This window comes from Ambystoma mexicanum, chromosome 9, assembly GCF_040938575.1.
Source record: "Ambystoma mexicanum isolate Mex_15411 chromosome 9, UKY_AmexF1_1, whole genome shotgun sequence".
NCBI classification, from domain to species: domain Eukaryota; kingdom Metazoa; phylum Chordata; class Amphibia; order Caudata; family Ambystomatidae; genus Ambystoma; species Ambystoma mexicanum.
Window position 1 is genome coordinate 1,226,056,525 of NC_090931.1, and position 23,351 is coordinate 1,226,079,875.

General features: G+C 44.9%; 1 protein-coding gene across 4 annotated transcripts in view; it reads right to left on the minus strand.

The window, feature by feature from the left end:
- MGAT5 (alpha-1,6-mannosylglycoprotein 6-beta-N-acetylglucosaminyltransferase) overlaps window positions 1-23,351 on the minus strand; it is a 1,044,542-nt gene that overhangs the window by 315,097 nt on the left and 706,094 nt on the right. For all 4 annotated transcript variants that reach the window (XM_069616573.1, XM_069616570.1, XM_069616572.1 and 1 more), the window contains one exon: window positions 16,159-16,292. In XM_069616573.1, coding sequence (XP_069472674.1) covers window positions 16,159-16,292 — 134 coding nt within the window. The remainder of the gene's footprint in view (window positions 1-16,158; window positions 16,293-23,351) is intronic.

The following is a 23,351-nucleotide window of genomic DNA, read 5'->3' on the forward strand; positions in this document are numbered from 1 at the left end:
CACAGCACTGAACCATCGAAGATTCTTTGCTATAACATCACAACTTGACCCAAAAGCAAAAACAGTGGCGATCGCTCTCGATGCTGAGAAAGAATTTGACTCAGTATCCTGGAGGTATACGTTCGGCATACTGCAGAAGATGGGGTTTGGACCAGGGTTCCTGAGTTTTATTCAAATACTATATAAAGATCTGAAGGACAAACTTAGAACAAACAATACCATATCACCAGAATTTACATGACACAGAGGCACGCGTCAGGGCTGCCCGCTATCCCCCCTTATCTTCACACTTACCATAGAAGACATGGCGGCAGCCTTGCGACACAAACACTCAAGGCGAGGAATCCGCATTAGAGGACCCCCACAGTTCATCCCGCTCTATGCCGATGACACCATGCTGTACATAAGGGACCCCGAGATCAACCTTCATCCCGTGAGGCAAGAGACATGAATTGGCAAACTACTCAGGCTACAAAATAAATCAAACCAAGTCAGAGATAATTCCCCTAACACAGGGTACAGTATGGTCAGCAGCCACAGAGCAGTTCTGATGGCCCCCGAACGCAACTCGCTACCTAGGCATCATATTGGCTACAGACAAACACACCCTATATACCACAAATTACAAACCTTATCTAATGCTACTCGAGACCAAGCTAAATGTTTGGAATAAACTCCCAATATCTATATACGGCCAGGTAGCTCTGCTAAAGATGGTCGTGGTACAAAAACTATTATAACTTTTTAGCAATATCCCAATTTGGCCCGGGCACCAATTCTTCGATAAACTATGGAAACTCACCTCCAACTTTGTATGGGGAGGAGGCTCAGTGAGACTAGATTGGCCCAAACTATGCGAAACATTTGATACAGGCGGACAGGCGGCCCCAGACTTCTTGCTATATTACCACGCTGCACATGCTCACTTCGCAACATATTGGACCCACATACAAGCAGAGAAATTTGCAGTGGCTCCAATGAATCTGAAATCTATGATCTACTACAAAGCAAAGAGAAACACAGAGGAGGTAGACCCAGTATCCTGCACTGTGCGAGCCTGGACAGCACTCCTACACAGAGTGAAATGCACAGAGCCATATTGGCCATCCACGCTCCTCTGGCATTACCCCGACTTAGCACCTACATTTGACACGTTACAAAAAGGCTGGGACCCGGAGAAGGACATGTGCCTGGATGGCCTTTTCTACGAGGGGAGGTTCGTGAGCCTGGAGGAGGTTCAGGGGAGTGTCAGGGCTGGTCTCACTACAACACTACAGTACCATCATCAGAGCAGCGTGTAGAAATAAATGGCCCACTTTCCCAGAAGCACCAACCCCACATCCATTCCTAAACAGCATCATGACACAGGAGGGTTTTAAAGACAGCATCTCCACGTTATATGATGCGGCACAAACACATACTCCATCCAAAAACACAATGAAGGCCAAATGGGAAAAAGATCTGGACATACCTATAGAAAAATCACGATGGGAATATTACCGCCATTTCACCAAATCTATTTGTCTATGTGCCAACTTTAGATTGATACAGTTCAAAATGCTGAATCACCTGAATATTACTCCCAGCAAGGTGGCAAAATTCTACCGCTCCAAGCAGGCACTCTGCCCTAAATTCAACGCCCCTGAAGCAAACTCAATACATATATACTGGGGATGCCCCCCGATCAGACACTTCTGGAAGGAGGTGGCCACCATCCTTAGCGACATACTCAATAGGCACATCCAGCCACCCCACTGAAATACCTGCTGGGAGATGTAGGTAAAGCATCAGTCAAGCCACGCAGACTCTTCTCAGTGGCAGGTGTTGTGGCCAAATGGAACATACTTAAATGCTGGAAGGCAAGGATGGCCCCCACAGCCCAGGCCTGGCTCAAGGACTTAATCTCTGTATATGAATGCGAAGAGAGCTATGTTAAGGGAGAGTCATCCACATGCAGGTCAAAGGACATTTGGCCCCACTCCGCCGCTACCTAACCGATACACTAGAAGTAGAAGAAGATGTACCGGGACCGCTCAACCCTGCATGAGTTGCCCTAACTGGACACAGGTCGACTGCATAGTTCTGTATTAAAAATACAATGTATAAAAAGTTATATGCACAACATGCCTGATGTATTGTAACCGTCAGTTGAAAAATAATGTTAAAAAAAAGAAAAGAAAATGTCATGCCTGGCTATGAACTGGCAAATGACACAAAAGTATTTCCCTTCTAAAGGCTTTGGTCCTATCCAGATGGAATTTAAGAGTATGGCTAACATCAAATGCGCGAATAGTCAATGAAAAAAACAATTCTGGGAAGAAAGGCGGGATGCATAAGAAGAACCACCTTATCACTATGGAAGACTCTAAGGTTCTGAAGCTGATAATGTCTGTATCCCACTGATACAACCAGCAGACATCACAGCCTCTAAAAAGAGTCTTCAAAGAAACTAGTTTGAAGTCGCTCAAAGCCAAGGTTTTTTTTGACAAAGCAGAAAACTCTATATTCAGATCCCAAACTGGGTGAGGGCTCACACTGAAGAGAATAAACCCACCAGTCAAGTTCCTGTGATAAAACAACATTTTGATGCAGTTAAAATGGGCAATTTTGATGCAGTTAAAATGGGCAGGGAATCTGAACTCCTGTAGTGCTCAATATGTGGCAATTAAGTGCAACACAAGGCAGTCCTTATACTATGACTCAGCCAAGTAGTAGATGAAAAAGTACTTGGTCCAAAGAACACTACAAGGGGTTTAGGCCTCTGTTCAGGGACCAGAAAAAGAATTGCATCAATGTGCTCCCACACAGGTTGCTTCAGGATTCCTTCTCGACTGTCCCAATAATACTCATGACCCTGCAAGAGCTTCAGGTGCCCTAGCGTCCACTCTAAAGAACCAAATGGCCAGTGATTGAGGGCAGGGGTGAAGGAAATGTACCCCTGCCGAGATAGAATCTTGGCAAACAATGATATACATTTTTGCCCCAACCAGGACTTGTGATCTAAGATCCAAAACCTTGCAGGCCAATGAGGAGCCACCAGCATTAGGTACGTTGTCTGAGACGGAGTCCACTTGACAATCAGAGAAACAGAAAGTAAGGTATAAGCTAGCCGGTCCATCCAAGGAATGTGGAAATTGTCCCCCAAGGAACTGACCCCACTACTCTGCAAGAAGCAAAGCTTCTGCACTTGGTATTAGTGGGAGAAGAGAAAAGATCCACTTGGGAGGGGGTCCCCCAGCATTGTAACAGCTGAGCTACAATCCGGGGATGAAGCTCCCATTCTTGGTTTGCTTTATCCAATCTGCTCAATCCGTCTGCCTCATCACTGTCCTGACCTTCATAAATATAGCTCATATCCCACTCCCACATATCAACATCTATAGTATGCATAATGCAGGGGATTTGGTACCTCCCTGCTTGTTGATGTAAATCATGCACGTGGCGTTGTCCGTCTGCACCAACATTAACTTGACTGAAATGAAGAGAAAGGATTTCATCACCCAGAAACATGGTGCTTAGCACCAGAATGGGTATATGGTGGTGTTGATCTGAGCAGGTGTAGAGGCCATGGACAGAGTAATCCAAAAGCCTAGCTCCCCCAACCCCAAAGGGAAGATTCCATCAAGATCACCACTTTGATGGGAGGATCCACAAACTACATCATCCTGCAGAAAGTTTATCTCCATCAACCAGCAACAGAGATCCTCCCGACAGGGAACCTGTAATGCTGACCCTGGCAGATTGGGGATCCGGGAGCTGGTTCCATGGTAGTGGAAGATGTGGTTGGACGTGCCTCATTCTGATGAAAGGGAACATCAGCATACACCTAAGTTAGGCATCTGGAAATTTACACAATGCCACTTCTTTGATGGCCAACAGTTGGAAATGCCATGGCCCACTAGCAGTCCCACAAAAAGATGATGAACTGAGTGGATTGTTTGGGTACTAACTCAAATGTCTCATGGTTGCCGAACATTCCCAAAAGGCAGAATCGACCAGGAGGTGAAGGGGGCAACAGAATCTTTGGAAAGTTGGCACAGCCTCAGCTGAGGAGGCTTAAACAAGCTGGTCATCCGAGTACGAATAGAGGAAGAATCCCCTACTAACTATCAATTTAGTAAACACTTTCTGGGATGCAATTAGGATGAAAGGTAGCACCTTGTATTGAAATGCCTTCCATTTGTGGTTGAACAAACAAATGTTCTGTACAGAGGTCAAATGGGAACAAGTAGGTTATGTGACGAATCAAGGGAATTTGTCTCCTCTCCCCAATGGGGAGCCCCTTCCTGTGAGGCTAGGGATCTAGGCAAGTGGGACCTCACTGTGAAAGACACCCCCTTTGGGTTCAAGCACTCCTGTTGCCGCGAGGAACTCCCAAGCGATAACCTTATTGCCTACATGAGGTGTTCCACCACCACAAAGACTCACAACTGGGATGAAGAAACACAGAATAGGTGCCCACATCTTACAAACAAGAAGCATGTCCCTTTAAATCTTAAGGTCCCATACACTGGGATGAGTAGGTTAAATAATGGACGTCCAGCGTACAGAGTCAGCACAAGCCGACCAGCCTGCATATTTGAATCTCGCTTGAAGAAGAAGGAACATAAGAGACAGAGAGCGACAGACCAAAGAGAGGCTGGAACACCATACCCAGGGCGCCAGCCAAGCTCAAGAAATCCAGCAATCACCAGTTCAAGAATTTTGTGTTGGAAGCGGCTGCATTTGGGAGACGTGAAGTGAGCAGTGCGGCTTGACACGTTACTACAGTCTTTGCTCTAACATTCGGTTTGAATTGAATGCTGACTGACCGGCGGCAGACGCTGGGGAGAAAATCGGTTTACTTCTGTCGGCTACTTTTGCTGCTGCTTTTATTGGTGGCTGGTGGCTAAGAGAAGGCTGAGAGAAGGCACTGTGGTGCGGGATTTGGGCCGAAGGTAAGCTCCCTAACCCACAATCCCCTACCGAGACTGCAGAAGTGATCCCTAAAAGGATAAGGTGGGATAGGGCGACATCCCTAGGAGTAAAGCACTGCATGGAGTGCCTGCGCTGGCCTGGGCTGAGGTGGTTTATTTTATCATAAAGTGTTACTAGCCCACCCTTGTAAAACTTCCGATGGTCTGCCTTATATTGTTGATAATTTGCTATGCTCCTATGCTGCTGCTCTCCTGCTGCTCACCTGCTATTAATGCTGCTACTAGACTTGGTACGTTATCACTACAGAGCGGCACCCCATTTGAGGTGCTTTTCTTCCACTCTTGACACTCCCAATACTGAAGCGCCAAGCCAGCTCCCTTTGTGCAACGAGCACGCTAAAGCATGCTGCACTTAAAATCTTGGTCTCCATGGATCTGTTGACTGTGCACGTCCCTGTAGGTGCTTTGCCAGATTACTTGTTAGCTAATATACGAACAGCACTACCTTTGTCAACACTGAAGGACATTCCAGCTAAAAACACGAGGCACGTTTCTTGCACCTGTCCACAACGAACCTTGAAGCTGAAAAACCTTGCTGATAAGAAAATGACCGAATACCTCTCTACTTCTTTCAAGGGCGGTTCCAAAGAGTCTACGGTAACTCCTTGTGACGAGGACCTCCTTGAGGAGTTCTCAAAATCCCTTGCTTGCTTAGGATCTAAATTGATAGTAAGGTGGCTAATGCACTTACTGATGACAGTAGATCAGTCTGATGCCACGCTTGTTGACTTCCCTAATCTAACCTGTAGTTTAATCTTGCCTGCCAACCAGCAAGAATGTTTTCACTGGAAGCAGCATACAAGTGCCAAAGGATGATGACAAGGTGCAAGCACATGCTCAAGAACCATTATCACCTCTCCCGATTGCAAAGCAATCCGCATAGGCTCGTGAATGTAGTAGAGAAAATTAACCTTTTGATCAGTTCAGTCCCTCTGCAACAGAAACCCATCCTGTTACTCTGCTGAGCTTCAACGGCCCATTGTTACCATCTTCACCCAGCTCGTCTGACAAGTTGGACGTCAGTGGACCGTCCGCAGTAATGTTTAACATCTTGGTGTCTTTGCTAATGGAATTGGATAACAAAATCGAGGTGATTTCGTCCAAAGTGGACACCCAATGTGACTGAGCCAAACTAAGGCCTCAGTGGTGGCCCTCTAAGGTCTTGTGACATCGCAGACATCAAACATGGTGGATTTGTGTACTCTTATTACTTCTACCTTACCCATCACAACTGCATCGGCCTCTACCATCATTGTAAACCCAGAACATGCCCCACCAAACAAATCTTCAGTGTCCCTAAATACAAATTTGGAGGCCCTGGTTCAAATTCTAACAACTGGTCTCTTAGCCTCTGACAGACGTGCCCACTCACGCAACTCTATTAAACAAGCACTGATGTATGAACCATTGGCAGCCTAAAAGAGACAGATGGGAAGAGCAGGAGAGTCTGATAAGCCTGAGAAGGCCCCCGGAAGCAAATCTTTGGCCCAACTATATCCATTGTTCAAAAATAGCCAGATGTTGGGCCTCACTACAAACGCCTATGAGGCCCCATTACTGACTCCTAACTGTGCAGTGTTCGCAGGGGAACTCGTTGGAATTCAGGGGCTGGACATGGATGATGCCTCGAGTGACCTCCCCTATGACCACTGGCACCTCAAGGAAGTCAAAGCCAAAATCAAGGAACACCATAAAGGCACCGACTATACTGGCTCAGAAGAAAACTGCCTATTACTCGCCCTCAACTAAACGCAGTACCAAGTGGGACAACAACGGTCATGACTGATATCAACTTGACATCACTGTTCAATTGGCAACAAGAGCCAAATAAGGTTACAGCAGATGCCTCAGCACAGACCGACTGGGAGTCTGCCTCCCCACCTATCACTAAAGCCCTGATGGTAAGGCCTGTCGTCCAGTCATCCCAAGAGAGCCCTGCCAATTGGGTCGGTTCAGCACTGAACATGAGGTGGGTGTCGGACGTTACTTAAAGTTACTTAAAGTTACTTACAAGGCCCTTCAGATTAGGAGGGAGCCTTTTATTGTGAAAGTAATGCCTTGTCCCTGAATCGTGCCCTTATATTGGATTTGTTCCATGACATTATCCCACTGTGCCACTTTCAGAGTGATGACATAAGGAAAGTTGATATACCCAATCCCACTGCAATTGTATTTTTCAAAGCCAATAGTACTCTTATGTAATGGATCATGTGAGTTCTTGTGGTCAGATGGGTTATGAATGTATATCAGTAGAAGCCGAGTACGGTAAGAGATTTTGACCGACTAATAGTGATAGGCCCCTGAGGGTAGTGGACTCAGGTGGTAATAAATGCACTGAGGCCCTAAGCTCCCAAGATGGTGGTACCTTGGGAGCATGCACAAACCCTCTGGGACCTCAATATAGAGAATGAAATAGGGAGAACACCCAGGGAGACGAACGCCACTGGGACTGGCTAGCTAAATTGGTGGCTCAGCATGGGACATCAGTTGGACTACCCGTGGTTATCACCACCTCCTGGAGGGTGGTGGTTTGATGGAGAAAATTGATGAATACTCCATGGTGGCCTTCCAGGAGACTTGGCTCACTACTGAATTGGTTGACAGCTGGCAAACACTCCACAAGTTGGCTGCCCAGGGCCCTAGGGGCCGCCCTAAGGGTGGATTATTGTTAGCTGTCAAGAGCCCTTTATCTATGGTGGAAGTGGCTACCACCTCCCCGAACTTACTTGTGGGCAAAATCGTATTCCCCATGGTCCTTTTGAAAGAGGAGCTTCCGATTGCCCTGGGGGGGGAAGGGGGATCCTCAAGACCTTTGTTAAGAGAAACTCCAATGCCTGTGTGACCATCGAGAGGCCTCAGACACCTGTTTGATGAACTAATCATCAAGAAGAGTAACAAGCTGCACTCCTTCTTCGTGGCCTTATCTTGAATTACACTGAATTCCCTCGAACTTGCCTAGCGACTAAGCACGATGAAAAACTACTGCAAATGGCTGAGGTATCATAGGTATGCACTGGAGTGCCTACGCTGGCGAACTTTGGTGAGCTACGCTCTAGCCAACAACGTTCGCAAGGTCTGGAAATCCATTCACGGTGACTCTACGTTGACTTGCAATGTAATTGGTGTAACAGAGGCAACCTGGATCGAGTATGCTACCAGATCCTTGGGAAAGGGTGATATTGTGGCCACGATCCAGAAAACCTCTGCAGATACATGGGTGTACTCCAAAAGTCCTGTGGACATCCTGAAGCTGATTGGGAGGAGCAAATCCTCCAGAGCCCCAGGCCCAGATGGTATATGCAGTTCTCGGATTCAATCAGACTGCATACACTGGGCTAGGGGCCATTGATTGGCTTTTACATTGGATTGAAGAAGCTCAATCTATCCCATTGTCATGGTGCAACAGTATTATTCTTCCCGTTTGGAAGAAGGGCTGTCGCTCAGAACCCACTAATTATCGATTGTTAGCAATGCTGGATGCACTGTCTAAAACCTTCTCCCATTTACTATAGGATGAATTGTCGAACTGGGCAGAAAGTACCAGCTTTATTCCTTTTAATCAGACTGGCTTTCAAAAGGGACTGAGCATGTCCACTAACCGCCTTGCTTTGCTAACAACCATCCAGCAAGCATGGGGTATACGGCAAAGGCCTGCGTACATGGCGTTTATCGACTATAGTGCTGCCTTTGACTCCGTTAACAGGATGAGGCTTTGGAATAGACTCATCAATTGGAACATCCCTCAGGGTCTTCTCACCATGATAATCGCACTTCAAGATGGGACTAGAGTAAAAGTCCGGCTTGACAAATCTCTCAGGACGTCATCCTGGATCCCAATTTATGAAGGACTCAAACCGGGTACATTCTTGCTCCCCTGCTGTACAATCTGCACATGGCCAAATATGGACAATGCACTTTCCATTCCTCCTAAATTGGGGAACTTCCTGCTCCAATAGATGGGGTACGTGGACGATGTTGTCCTGTTAGATCTTAACTCCATGGGGATACAGGCTGCTTTAATGAAATTAAAGGCATTTTCTGATAAAAACGGCCTCATCATTAACATCAATATAATCAAGGTTATGGTTTTTTCCCCCGCACCACGCCAAACCTTGACCTATGGACTGGTGGTTGGATGGGAATAAGTTGGATGTGGTTAATTAATACAACTACCTAGGAGTCCTGTTTGATAATAAGCTACTGGGCAACCGACACCTTGAGCTGCTTGAACGTAAATGCTCACAGGTCCTGGGTGGATTGTCGAAGTTGGTTGCTAGAGGAGGGGGAACCTCATTGGCAATTTTGGCTCAATTGCATTCGGCAAAGATCCTCCCGATCCTCCTGTATTGAGTCGAAAACTGGGCGTTTGGTAATATACCAGCCCTAAAAAGGCTGGAGTCCAGACAGACTACTGAAGAAGCTGTTTCGTCTACCAGTGTGTGCTCCGGCAGATTTGATTAGGCTTGAATTAAACTTGGTTTCTTGTAAGGCAAAACTCCAGCTGTTATGTGTTAACATTCATCGGAAACTGGCTAACACCCAACTTGGCTCCCTACATCCCTATATCTCTGAGGCAGGGAGGCTAAGAGCTAGTTTTATGCCAAATAGCAATTTGACTAACATCAGGGTGGTGGCGGATCACTGAATCTCCACGGAACTGGGTCACTCACTGAGCTCCACATACCATCAACAGAAATCTGGCATAAGAACCAGTATCTATCAAAAAAAAAAATGATCTGCATCTTGTAAATCTCTGAAGAGCAACTGCAATTTGTTCCACGAGTACATCCTCCAACGTGAGCAATACCCCAAATATATGCATCAGTTTGTGGGCAACGCTCTGGTGTGGGACTACCTAAGAATTAAAACCAACGTTGTCAAGACTCTTGAAATAACTGGAGCCTGCACTAACATTCTGCAGACCCACTGTTTCTGCAGGCTTTGTGGGGATCTCCAGCTTGAAACTGCCAAACATCTCTCAATAAACTGTGAAGCAGTTGAGACATTGCGGGCAGCTGCTTGCTTGGCAGCAGGATTCAGGATGTGGCAAACTAGGAGTTGTGGTTGATTTTCATTAACGGCAATAACCTTGCATCATTTTCTTTACTATCCCTGGAGAAAATCAATAGTTATTTTTGATGTTCTCCATTGAGTATGTGGGGGAGGTGGGAGAATTGACTTATACTTTTTTTATGTTCTTTATTGAGTGTTGTGGGGGACGGCAGGACAACAGGGACTGGATGTCATCAGTTGATATGCGTGTTGAGTAGTTGTCATTTTTGTACAACTATGTAACATGCTAATTAATTTTTAAAAAATTAAAAAAATGTAAAAGAAAAAAAGAAATCCAGCAAGGGGAAACCAGGAGAGAAATGCTGGAACGTCATACACAAAGCACTAGCCGGGTACAAGGAATCCTGAGACGGGAACCGGAGAGAGACTCTGAAACCAAAGCCAGGGCACCAACCGAGCAAGAGAAAGCAGGACGACAGGATCCCAACATTAGGTGGTGGTGAAACCACAGGAACCCCTTGGTGGACAGTCCATCCCCTCAACGTAGCTGAAAACCACTGAGCAGCAACAGACATGGGGTGTCTGTCTGATGTCTGGTCAATGGACATGGAAATCACCAAGTCGCCCTTGATGAGTTACAGAGACTGATGCAAGATATCCAAAGAGACAATGTTCAATCATATTGGGTTTTTCACAAGTAAGATATACAAAGAGACTATTTTCAATCAAATTGGGTTTTCCGCAAGAACCTCAAGACACTGCTGTTCAGCCAGGAAGCCCTTTGCCAAAATCATCTCACCCTCTTGACAACTGTCCCCTCTTCCCCCACGTAAAGGTCTTCTGTTGTTGTCTATGACCCTTTGATGCACTGTACTGCTTCATACTCATGTAACCAGCACCCAGATGCCTAAGGGTTTGGTGTGCTCTACAAATTTCAAATAGGAGGAACTACTGAAAGAGCTCTTTAGACTGGTACTAGCAGTACCATAAGGATAAGGGAGTCATTCTCCACATATAAGTTAGTTTATACAGTTGTAGGGTCAGTTAGGTTAGTTTTGGACAGCAGATTTATTTCTTTGACTTTCACGACAGACTGACGATCACATTAGTTAGTAAAGTAGGCAGGGACCACCCATAGTCATAAGGAAAGTTAGGCCTATCTTCTTTTGGGTAAATAAACGTACACCATACCATCTCAGAGTCTGTGTCCTCCTTTTGACTCACCACAGTTGGCATCTTTCAGGACCAGGGAACAAAACCAATCTGACACAGGGCAGACTGAATATGGGCAGTAGTAATCCTCTTTAATTTAAAGAAAACAATTGAGGGAAGAAAGATCGAGGTCCATCCGCAGGCCAAGCTGGTTCTTTTTCAAGACGTTAAAAATTCTGGAACACCCAGACCTCACTCCTGTGTAAAATCCCCTTCAATGTGCTAATTTCTTGCAAAGAAAAGCTGAACTTCCCTGAAGATAAAGAGGAGGCAAGGATGGGGGGAAGGAAAGCCGGTATCCTGTGGAGATCATGGAGAGTGCCCACAGGTCTGCTAAAAAATGATAAAATGATGCCCAGCCTCCCAAAGGGGAGTTGTAGACTGTGGCAGATCAGAAGACGGACAGAGACCCTCGGAGGACATTTACAAGCTGTATTTATTAAATAATAATAAGAAGGCCAAACTATCGCTATGGGGTAGTTCCTACCTATATAACTAAGGTGCTCATCAGTGATCTATGAAGGTCCAAAAGGAATATGGCAACCTTCAAAAAGCTAATGCTAACGGATCCTACCACTAACTTAAACTAAGGGCAGGAAAGGGACTCCCTTCTACTGATGGATGCTTTACATCACTTCTCTTAGTATTTAGTCTTCTTGTTTACATACAATTTTAAAGAGTCTTTTGTGACTTACCTTAAATGATTGTGTAGCTCACTAATGAGTTTGTTGACCTTACTTTCCTCTGTAGAAATGGCTTTCTTTGACCCTTGTCAAATAGTTGGATCAATCTTAATGGGCTTTGCATAAGCTGGCAAAGTATAGTTTCCTGCATGATTCTTGTTTCCTGGAGACTTAAAGTTCAGTGTTTCTTGTCCTGTTTTGACTTGTGGTTTATTTATCAAAGAGGCTTCCTTGGAATATAAGAGAAAGAATATGACAAACTGAAGACCACTCTGACTCTTGACGCAGGGTTAACTTCCCCTCTTTTAACAGGGTAGTGGTATCCTCATCTTATTGATCCTCCTCTCAAGGCGGTTTATTCTCTTTTGTTCAATAAGGCATTTCAAGCGTAACCTTACTTTCAAGCCTTTCTCACTTCTACTGAAATGAGTTTCTCCTACTATTGCTATTCTGTTGATCTCCCTCTCACATACATTACTTATTCTCATTCTTGCATTAAGGCAGTTGAAGTTTCTTAACTTTGGTACCAAGCTTTTCTCACTTCTACAAGGAGGAGTTTCTTGGAGCATATAATGAGTCCCTTTTTGTACTCCTGTTCGACCCGGGTACCCAGTTACCTTCCGCACTGTTTGGGAATATCTACGGGATTCTTACAGGCCTGGGATCTTCTCGTGTTCACCATCTCACGTTCGGTTTGTTCTCACCCGCGTCCCCGCCGTACAACTCTCGTTCTTTTCCCCCAGCTTCTAGGTAGCTCAACCGGGAGCTGTGCGATATGCTGTTTCTTCCTCGGAGTGGCGTAAGCGTTGTTGCATGGGCAGCCTGCCCACGTGACGATCTCATGGTCACATCACGGCTGAATCTCTGACTCCAGTTGTCTCTGCCTTCGTCTCCACCACATGACGGGCTACGAGCATTTGCTTTGCTGGTCCCAAGCAACTTTAGATTTTTCAGGCTCTGCGTTCCTCTGCAGTTGCACCTCCTGCTGGTGTTAAGCTACATGGGAACCTCCCCAGATTGCTTCAGTATGCGTTCCCCTCTCTTTTCTCTCTCATTTGTTGAGTACTTCTTCTTTAACCTACTTGTTGCCGTGGATTGGCGATTTCCAGTTAAAAGAGACAACTTCTCTTTCTTCCCGATGATGGCAAATTTAAACTTTTTCAGTCAAGTCTCTGTACTTGGAAGTATTTGATATGTTAGATAGCCCCATATATGTCATCAAGTGAATTGGTTTAGGGAGTTCCGCACAGGAATGGGAGTCCCTGTTCCCCAAGGGGGAGCTTCTCCCAGTGAAGTCCCACTTGCCTCAAACCCCCTATGGAGGGTGTTGCAGAGCAGGCTCACCGTCCCTAGTCTCAGAGGGGGTCATTCTTGGGGAGAAGGGACACATTTTCTCAATTCATCACAGGACCCACTTAATGACATCACTTACACTTGTAGCCACCTACAGAACAAAAGGGAAGCAGTCAAAAGAAAAATCTGGGGGAAGTCATCTGCTTGTTTTCATTGTAATCTGGGATCTGGGTGAATGTCCAAAATGTCTATGCCTCCCATCCAAGAAGACTACGAATCCACCTAAGGCCCAAGACCAAACGTCATGCCTAGATCCAGAATAGGAATAAAACTGCTTCTGAAACTTCTTTGTTAGTACCACCAAGGACTTTTCAGTCTGCAGCAACATCTTTTTCTTATTTCATAATTTGTATTGCTTTAGAAGAACTCTGAGCCCACAAAGGAAAGGTCTAGAGGCTTTCTTGAATATTCTCTGTGAACTTCGTCGCCCAGATCCAGGCCATGAGACATTTCTGCACCTGCGGACCTAGCTCCGGCAGACATTCCAATATGGCGCACAGATGCCTGCAACAAGTAAACACCGATCTGACGGGCACTGACCAGGCCTGAATGGAAAGCTAGGTGGTGCTTAAAAAGGAGATCACCTTGCAAGTCCAATATCTTTTTCTACAGGTTCTTATTTGCAGCTGCTAACCTGGCATCAGCATTGGCCCGACACATTGGCATAGACCTTTTGCCTAGCTTAGCTAACATCCCAGTGGCGCAGAAGAGACATTAGAAAAAGTAGATTAGGAACCAGCCGGTGGTTTTGGATAAAGAGAGGCCGTTGCTACTTCTCTACATCTGATGAGGATGGCAACGGGTGACTGAAAGACACAGTTTGGTGGAGGCCAGCTTTAAGCTTTTCATTTATTGGTGTAGCCAAACAAAGTATTTCCCAAACCTTGGCCGTTTCCGCCAGCAAGTCGTTCTGAAGTGCTATGCCTGACCTCTGCTGAGAACTGACAAGTGCATAAGCTGCTGGAAGAAAAAGCTATTTGTCCGGACATAAAACAATGAGAAACAATGGCAGGGCAGGATTTAAAGAGAAGGGTACTTGGAGCAGTCAAATAAAGAACTAAAAACGAACACTGCTGCACAGGCATCCAATCCCACTGGTACTGAAAAAGATACAATTGGGGGAGGAGGGGCGTTGGGGGTTGCCAAGAGGCAGAGCCAGTGTGTGGAGGCCACACCACACTCCCATATGCTGGCATTGCGCTTTCAAATTTGAGTGACTTTGCTGCACGAAAGGCTCTGGTCCCGTTCACACAAGAACGACACCCTTGTGATGGAACACAGTAGTACCCATGTGTATTAGTTAAGGCCTGTGCAATGACGAGGAAAACACAGGCAGTTTAATTTTAACAAATTCTGTGACAGTTAGTACTACTAGATATCAATATTGTATTTATTTGCAGTTTTGAACATCGCATGGGGAAGGTGAGCCGAGTAGGAGCTGAGAGAAAGGAGGTGTATTTCATATTCAACACAGCCTGGAGGAGGCACTCAAAGGCGTTTAGGTGCCAATAGGGTGAAGCAGGCGCGCTCACGAGGATGGCGGTAGATTCTTGGAAGCGTTGGATAAATCCTGGGTAGCCATCTCTTACTCCCTGAGCAATAACATTCTGCCAGAGTGCCAGGAGGGAGGACCTGTAATGGGAAGGGGCATATCTGCTTCTGAACACAAAGGGGAATCCCGTGCAGCTGCCCAGTGAAGCTGCAGCTTCTCCACTGCTGGCAGTGCTGGCAAGGCCTCCGGCACTGAGGGATCAAGAGGCAGGGGTTGTTTGGATGAGTCATGAGAGGGTTTGGATTGATGCCAGCACCAGGGTGGATAGTACTAGTGCCCTCCAACAGGTCACGTCTCCTGGTTAGATGACAAAACATGTAACATGCCCCCCCCCCGACCCCCTAGCTACTGCTCTCAAATGTTGCAGCAGGATTTCCTGCAGGGTACAGGGGTGAGTCAATCTGGACTTGATCTGGCTACCTGCAGTGCTTTAAGTGTAATTAGAAATTGAGGGGGGTGGTCCCGTTAGGTGGCGTGGCCTAAGTATGGGTGTGCTTAGGCCACGCCCACTATCGGGAGCCCCCCTCGCCTAAGGGGTGGGAGCTGCGAAAAGAAGCAGAGCTGGGGCTCACTGGCATGATTACCTTTGATGCGCCCATCCCCGCCTTTCAAACAAAAGAAGGGGCTGGGTGCACCAAAGTTGTGACACCAGTGTGCCCCAGCTCACACCCAGCAGGGAGCGTTTTCATTCAAGGCGCCAGGTGGTGCAATGCTTTACCATGGGCTCTCCTTGAACGAAAGTGCTGCCTGTTGCCCATGGCTCTGTACTCAAACAGGAGGAGGGCTGGACTGCCCAGCTCTCCTTTTGTTTCCGAGTAAATAGCCATCAGCCAGCGTGAGGAGCCTAGGGGCTTCACGCTGGGTGAAGGCCATTTACTCGGAAACAAAAGCCATCCTCCTGTTTCAGATTACAGATCCATCAGGTAGCCGGCACAGCACAGTTGCACCTGCTGCTTGCAGGTGTCCGTACTCCGTAGGGCTGACAACTGCAGGCCGCTCGTGTAACCGTGCAGCTGCTACACGGGCTGCCTCATGTGTCAGCATGGCTGGGGCTAGTCAGGGTGGGCTCCGACAGGGCCCCGGCTCAGGAGCCTTTTCTGGCCCAGCACTGGCTACCTGCTGTTATCACAAGACTCCTTTACAACAGAAATAACATGTAATACTGTACACTCCAAGCTAAGTAATGACCGACTGAGCGGTAGGGCAGTGCTTTGCCTCACTACCATATCTAACCCCTTCCCCAGTTAATACTTTGCTGGGAGAGACCCGACACCAGCATAATGAAGACTGCGCAATAAAGATTTACAGTGTAGTATTCCAATAAAAACATAGGTGGACGATATACCACCCCCATAAAGAAACCTCTTACCTTCCAGAAGTTGTCCACCTTGCCGTAAACAAGAGACTGATTCTGCCTTTTGATCTCATTAATGTGTCTGATGTCACTGGCATTAAGGTGCTGCTCCACAACAAACCCAAGGAAGCTGTTGTCTGGAGTGTGAGCTGTGGAAGAAAGGAGAAGCAATGAGTTGGACCAGGGAACAATGCGTTCATTTGAACTCAGGGTGGATTGGCCTATAGGAAACTCTGCGGATTTCCCAGTAAGCCTCTGCACCCTGGGCCTCTTTTGCACGTTATTTCCACATTTTCTCATAGGAAAAGGGTTTGGGCTTTCTGAAAATGTTTACTATGGGGCCACTTTGAACATTATTTCCAGGGACTTCTTTGCTTCCCAGCCCAGCCCCGTTTGACCTTATGGGCATCTGCCCGGCCCACGCTTGTATCGCAGGACACATTGCTTGCAGACCCAGCGGCTGCTTACTGCGTAAGAAACACCCTTTTCCTCCCATTTCATACTGCTGCAAGGACACATTCCTTTCATCCCACCAGGGTGAATGCAATGTGGACGGCTTCATACATTTCCATCCATCAGGTGCGTGAATGAGCTGCCACTGAGCCGTGCACCTTGGGCAGTGCAATTCAATGAACTGGGGGGGGTATTATGCGCGCCGTGTCAATAATTCCAGAGACCGTATGAATCATCTGCCTGAACGTGCGCCCGATTGCTCACAAAAACCCTGTGAATACACAGCCTCCTAAACAAAACGAGAAAACCTGGGCAGTGCATCTTGGGTGGAAGCCGCCTGTGCAAACTTGAACAGAAGCCAGAAGCTCGGCGACGGATACGCCTGTGCTCGCTGCAGATAACATACACCCATTGTATTGCATTAGCAGCCTCGTCATCTCCCACTGACTTTCACAGCAGGTGTTGCGGCTTTGGAAAACAAGCCTGAAACATAATGTGTGACGCTCAAGGAACTCCTAGCCTGCTCACTGCAGATAGAGCAAAACGAAGACAGCATCTACAGCAAGAAGATGCAGGGGCTGACTCAAGGATCTGGCCACAGCATCAGGTCTATCTAGGGGCACAACATTTGGGCCACACTTCCCATGCTCCTCAACAAAGCAGGGGCCAAGCCGCACTCTGCGCCGCAGCCCTGACTATTGCGCATGCGTCTTGCCCATGATGAGCATGCTGCCACAGAGGCATGCCACACACTGCACTTGTTGAAAGATGTATGTTTTTTTAAAATTAGTTTTTAATCAAGGCTCAACTCTTTCAAATAGCATATAAACAAGAGGGCCCAGGGAACCCAAGTGTACCAGCCACCATATATGGTTGGTGAATTTTTAAATTCAAGGGGCGTAAATCGTTGCCATAAATATGTGAGCCAGTGAACATAGCCATAGAGAACGAACCAAGCAAGGGGGGTTTGGGGAGAAGGGTGGGTTCACCACCAAGAAAATGTTATGACTAATAAGTTTAAATGGTGCATTATACAGCACCGTTTCTCTTAAACATTGTGTAAAAAGCCAGACAGTTTGCAATCAGTTTTGAAGGGTAACTCATGAAATAGAATAGATGCAAGTCACCAAAAGTGCGCAGGAGAATTACACAACACATTTTCAAGATGCCTTTCCCCAAAATATATGCCAGTATAAAAAACATTTTCATGCTGGTTGTGTCTGTATTCTTCCATGCTGGCTGCACCGATATATGTCAGCGTGACACTCACAAACTAGACATATCCCATCTAGCTACTAAGGGACATCATAAACCCGATACAGGCACAAACGTAGAAAAACAAATTCACTTTTTAATATTATGGATAAAAACAAGGGCGACAAGTGCCCCACATAGAACATTACACATTTACACAGTACACAACTTGTTACAAAACCTTATTTCCATATAACAACCAGAGTACAAATGCACTCATGGCACAAGGGGGTACAAACAACACAAAATGCTTGGTTTGTATATAAATCCCACAGTTAAATCATGAGGGTATTTCAGATAGATGTCGACAGGTTTCGGCCATTTTTTTTTATTTCAGACACTTTCCCTAGTGACTTAAAACTCATTTCTTAGGCCATCTTCAGGACACGATTCCTTCAAAAGGTCAACAAAGACTCTATACCCCAGGGCGAATGCCTCCTTTTTTTAAATGGGCGTTAATAAATGCAAAAAGACACGTGGTCTCGAGTCATAGTTGTCACACCTCGGTGTTGGGACTAATACATAACTTGTCTCTATACTATAAAAGTAAGTGTTAAAACACGTTGCCACATGATGTGGATAGGGGAGTGACATTGAATACACGTTGTTTTGAAAGTTTGAAGTTCTGGCCCTTTAGTTTGAAGATAAACAGGTGTTTCATTAGGAAAATACAGAGATCCATCCTAGTTTGTGATACACTGCGTGTCAGATAAACTGTGAATGTATCAAGTTAATGATGCAACATGCAGAAATAATTAGTTGCTTGATGAAGTTTCTTCCCTTGTTCTTGGTCTCTCTCTCCCTCCCCTCCACACCCCCCCTTGTGTCCCCTTCCTTTTTCCCTTACCCTATATATTTTGGGGTCCTAGGGCTAGGGTTTTGACTCGCCTAGCCTTTTTCCACAAGTAAAATGTGACATATGTGAGTTTATGAGAGCTCCTTATGATAAGGACAGAAATGAATCTGGCTTTGTTTGGAATACATTTGATCGGAGAAGTATTCATAGAGTCTTTAGCTACTATTGAGCCCTGAATTAAATGAAAGAGCTAAATTGAGAACAGCTCGCTTACGTTGCCTTGATGCTACACTATTTGTTTCAGTGACGCTTGTACATTTATGTTTTGTGTAATATGTTTTTAATATAGGTATTGTGAGTGCATGGATTACACACATTCCGTAATGTTTATTGATGTTTGTTGATTTTTTGAACCCTTGTAATGAATGAGGCCTGTAACTTATATGTGGTATGTGTTTTATATATTTCTTGTAGAAAGTGGTCATGCTGATCAACCCTATGATATGATATGGCATTTGTAACATGACTATACACAAGTGTTTCTCTAACCCTGGGGTATAGAGTCTTTGTTGACCTTTTGAATGAATCGTGTCCTGAAGATGGCCTAAGAAAAGAGTTTTAAGACACTAGGGATAGTGTTCGAAATAAAAAAACGGTCGAAACATGTTGACATCTATCTGAAATACCCTCATGATTTAACTGTGGGATTTATATACAAATCAAGCATTTTGTGTTGTTTGTACCCCCTTGTGCCATGAGGGCATTTGTACTCTGGTTGTTATATGGAAATAAGGTTTTGTAACAAGTTGTGTACTGTGTAAATGTGTAATGTTATATGTAGGGCACTTGTCGCCCTTGTTTTTATCCATAATATTAAAAAGTGAATTTATTTTTTCTAATTTTGTGCCTGTATCGGGTTTATGATGTCCCTTAGTAGCTAGATGGGATATGTATAGTTTGTAAGTGAGCGTCACGCTGCCAACATTAAGGCAACGGAAAGAGGGGTAATCAGACTCACCTTCTGTTGTTTGCTTTGAATGAATTTCCTTTGAGTCCTGAACCCCCGAGAAAAAAAGCTTGGGAATTTACCGGATTTAGGTAACACTGCACCAATAAATGCAAGTATTACCATATAAGAAAATACTCATGTTTTCTTTTCACATAATGCCAGTAAAGATACTATGAGAAAACATGTCCAAGTTGGCTCTGCTGAAAACACTCCTGTTGGATTTCCCATTAAAAATACTATGCCACATTAAGAAAACATGTCCAATCTGACTGCACCAATGTAGGCCAGTCTAGACACGTGATAACACTTATGTTTGCTTAAGCCGATATGCCCAGTAAAAAAAAATGGCATGCCACAGCAAGATATATCTAGACTGGCTAGAATAAAAAGACAGTCAAGCAACATAACTTTTATCATGCTTGCTTTGTATAGCTCCTCCTGCCATAGTTCTGGCGTTGAAGGACTTTTGCCTGTCAAAGAGGTGAAGGAGGAGTATGATCAAATTTGCCAATTTTGCATAGATTCCCAGTAACAAATGTCCTGCCATGGTAAGAAATGACTTGTCTGGCTGTACCAAAATGCGAGCCTACCCACAAACACGTATGCTTATTTTATCATGAAGGCCCAGTAGAAATTGAGTGCTTAACGCTAGTGGGCCCAAAGAGGCAATGAATTATATCATAGATGCCCAGAAAAAATGCCATGCCTGCCCCTGGGCGACCAATGCCTCGCATGCACACAATCACATTCATACCCAACCATTTGCTCACATATTCAACTTCCTTTGCATTCACGCACTACATACCCACAACATTCACACTGCATTCAAACACACCCACTGACTCCCATACATAAATACATCATACAAATACATACACATCACATCAAAACACACAATCGCACACACTCGGACATACAAACATTTACAAAATAAAAATGCTTTCTTACTTGCTTCCAGCTTGAAGCTTAGTTTTCTCTCCAAGCCTCTAGCCCACGCACTCGTCACAGACAGGAAGCAGGGAAATCTTCCTAGTTTCAGTGTGACATGTGCATGGGAGCCAAAGGCATAGCACCCACTTCCGCACACCATCCAGCAATAGAAGGTCCCAGCCCAGCCCTCCCAGACCTTATTCAGAATGAGGGCTGAGACAGGCCCCATGCGATGGTGGGGCCTTCTATTACACCAATGCTAGGGCTAGCATGGTTCTACAACCTTTACCTCTTAAGATCTTTTGGACTATAACTCCCATCAGCCTATGCCACCATAGTCAATAGTGAGGGATCACTGGAGTTGTACTCCCAAACATGTGGAGAACCAAAGGTGATCTAGGATGAAGAGGTTCACAGGTTCTAGTTTGCCATGTTTTGTTGTTCAGATGCAGCCCCCGGGTCATTGCAGGGTTGACATTTCACAGAAGGAATGTTAGTTTCATCATGACAATTGTTCACATCTGCGACCTCATGACATTTCAGTGATATTGCGCTAATCAATAGTGTCAACCCCAGTGCTAGCACTCGCATCCACTCTGTTATTCAAATGTATCTCACTGACGTTTTTAACATGAATTGTTTAAACAGGATTTTACTTTGGTTAGTGTAACTTATTTTAGTGTTCCCATTTTGCTATCCATTTTGTGATTAGATGGATATTTATGCCCCTATTCATAGAGCGTTTTCCAATGGGGTTTTGCCATTATAAAACACTTCTGTGAATTAGCCCCTCAATATTCCTTGTAATTTCCATTTAACATTGCATAGATCCAATCCACAATTCATGAACATGTGACGTTCCGTTTCAAAGGAGGGATGATGTTGTGACCCCTGCAATTGTAATCTACACATTTTTCCACATGGGGAATGAGTATCCATGCAAGAAATCAAAATGGATTACAAAATACGCACATTTAAAATAATAATCACACTAACTACAATACCTCTCTCAATCATTAATGCTAAAAATACTGGTCTCATACTTTTTTTATTGATTAAGCTGACATACATGAACTTTACAATAATTCATCATAAAAACTGAAAAATACATCACACATTACTTATATAACAATGTTCAACCGTGTTAAAAAGAAAGAAAAAAAAAAAGAAAACAGAAGGAAGAAAGGAAAACCCCCAAAAAAGAAACACTTGTAAAGACACATTAGAATAAAAAGTTTACGAATCAAGATTATTAAACATCACAGTCCATTAAATTTGTCCACATAAAACTTCAAATCTTTTTAAATCTTTTAAAAATCTAATTGCACCAAGTGTAAGAGGAGTAGACAATCAGCACATGATCATCAACCACAAGGTTTCTGAAGTCATTTCTCTGAACTCTTTCACTGCTGGTTTCAAATATAGAGCGTTTGTCACTTAAGGCTCTACATTCTACTAATAGATGGCGCAAGGTCTCAGGTTGCATTTTAACTCTACAACGATAAAAGTTCTCTTGTGGAGAGATGATCTTGTGTCTAGTCAACCGCTCTTGAGTTGGCCATAGATTGAATCCCAATCTTAAGAAATCTGATCTGTGACTCGGCAATTGCGATTTGATCATGCAAGGCTCTGCTATGCTATATTTCTTATGCAGAAAAACATTACATATTAGTTGCCACAGATATCGCGCATACAAGGATATCAGTCCAAATTAGTTTCTAAACCAAGCAATTGGAATACATCTTGGAAGACCAAGAATGCGTTTCCAAAATGTAGCCTCAAATCTGCACCATAAAGTTTCCGATAAAATCTCCAACGTTTCAGAGCAATACAACATGATAGGGGTTACTTTTTGTGGAAAATATGTTAGAGCCGGTGTTGTCGAAAATTTCCCCTATACAGTCTGAATGATAATAGATTGGGAAATGGTGATGTCCAATTTCGTCCTCCAGTTTAACAACTGCGCTTCATTCTTAACATCGGAGATCACCACACACAAGTATGTATATTGTTGAACACGGTCTAAGGGCTTTTCTTGTACAACCCATTTAATGTTTTTGATGTTGGCTCTCTTATTAGGATTTTATATCATAACTTTTGTTTTATCCAAGTTAATTGTCTGATACATTTCAATAAAAGAACAGATGTAAGCTACGGCACTATGGTTTAAAATCCCCAAAACTTCCAAACTAAAATCACACTGAGCAGAGGTACCCAATCAATGCTTAAAGCAGCATCTGAGCCCATGTGTCAAACTCTTTTGGACTGACAAAAGGCACATGTGCATATGCCCTGCATGATTCTGTATTTTGTTCTCAATCAGCCTCATTTGGGCAAGGTACGTTACATGGGTAGCAAGGTGGCAGCGACCTGAAAGTTGACAAGTTTAGAGTGACTGGGACAGAGAATGGGGGTTTCAATGGGATATGGACTCCTCTGGACTTCTATGGGTGTGAGCTGTGAACCCCCATGCATTGGAGTTGGAGTACATGGCTTTCCAGGCATAGGAACAATCCCGCCACGTACACGCTTGAATTTAGTGAGCACGTCCATCTACAAAAGAGATGCTGTTCTGGTGCATGCATTGAGATCCTAAGGGGACACACTGTACAGGAGTCATTCTGCCCTCTGCTGATGTCAGAACGAAATAAGACAACAGACAGGATGAAAAGCAGTGCTGGCAAAGTGCAATCTGTGGGCAGTGGCAAGCTCAAGAATGGATGACAGAAACGTGCATTGCTACCAGACGGGGTGAGAGGCAAGAGC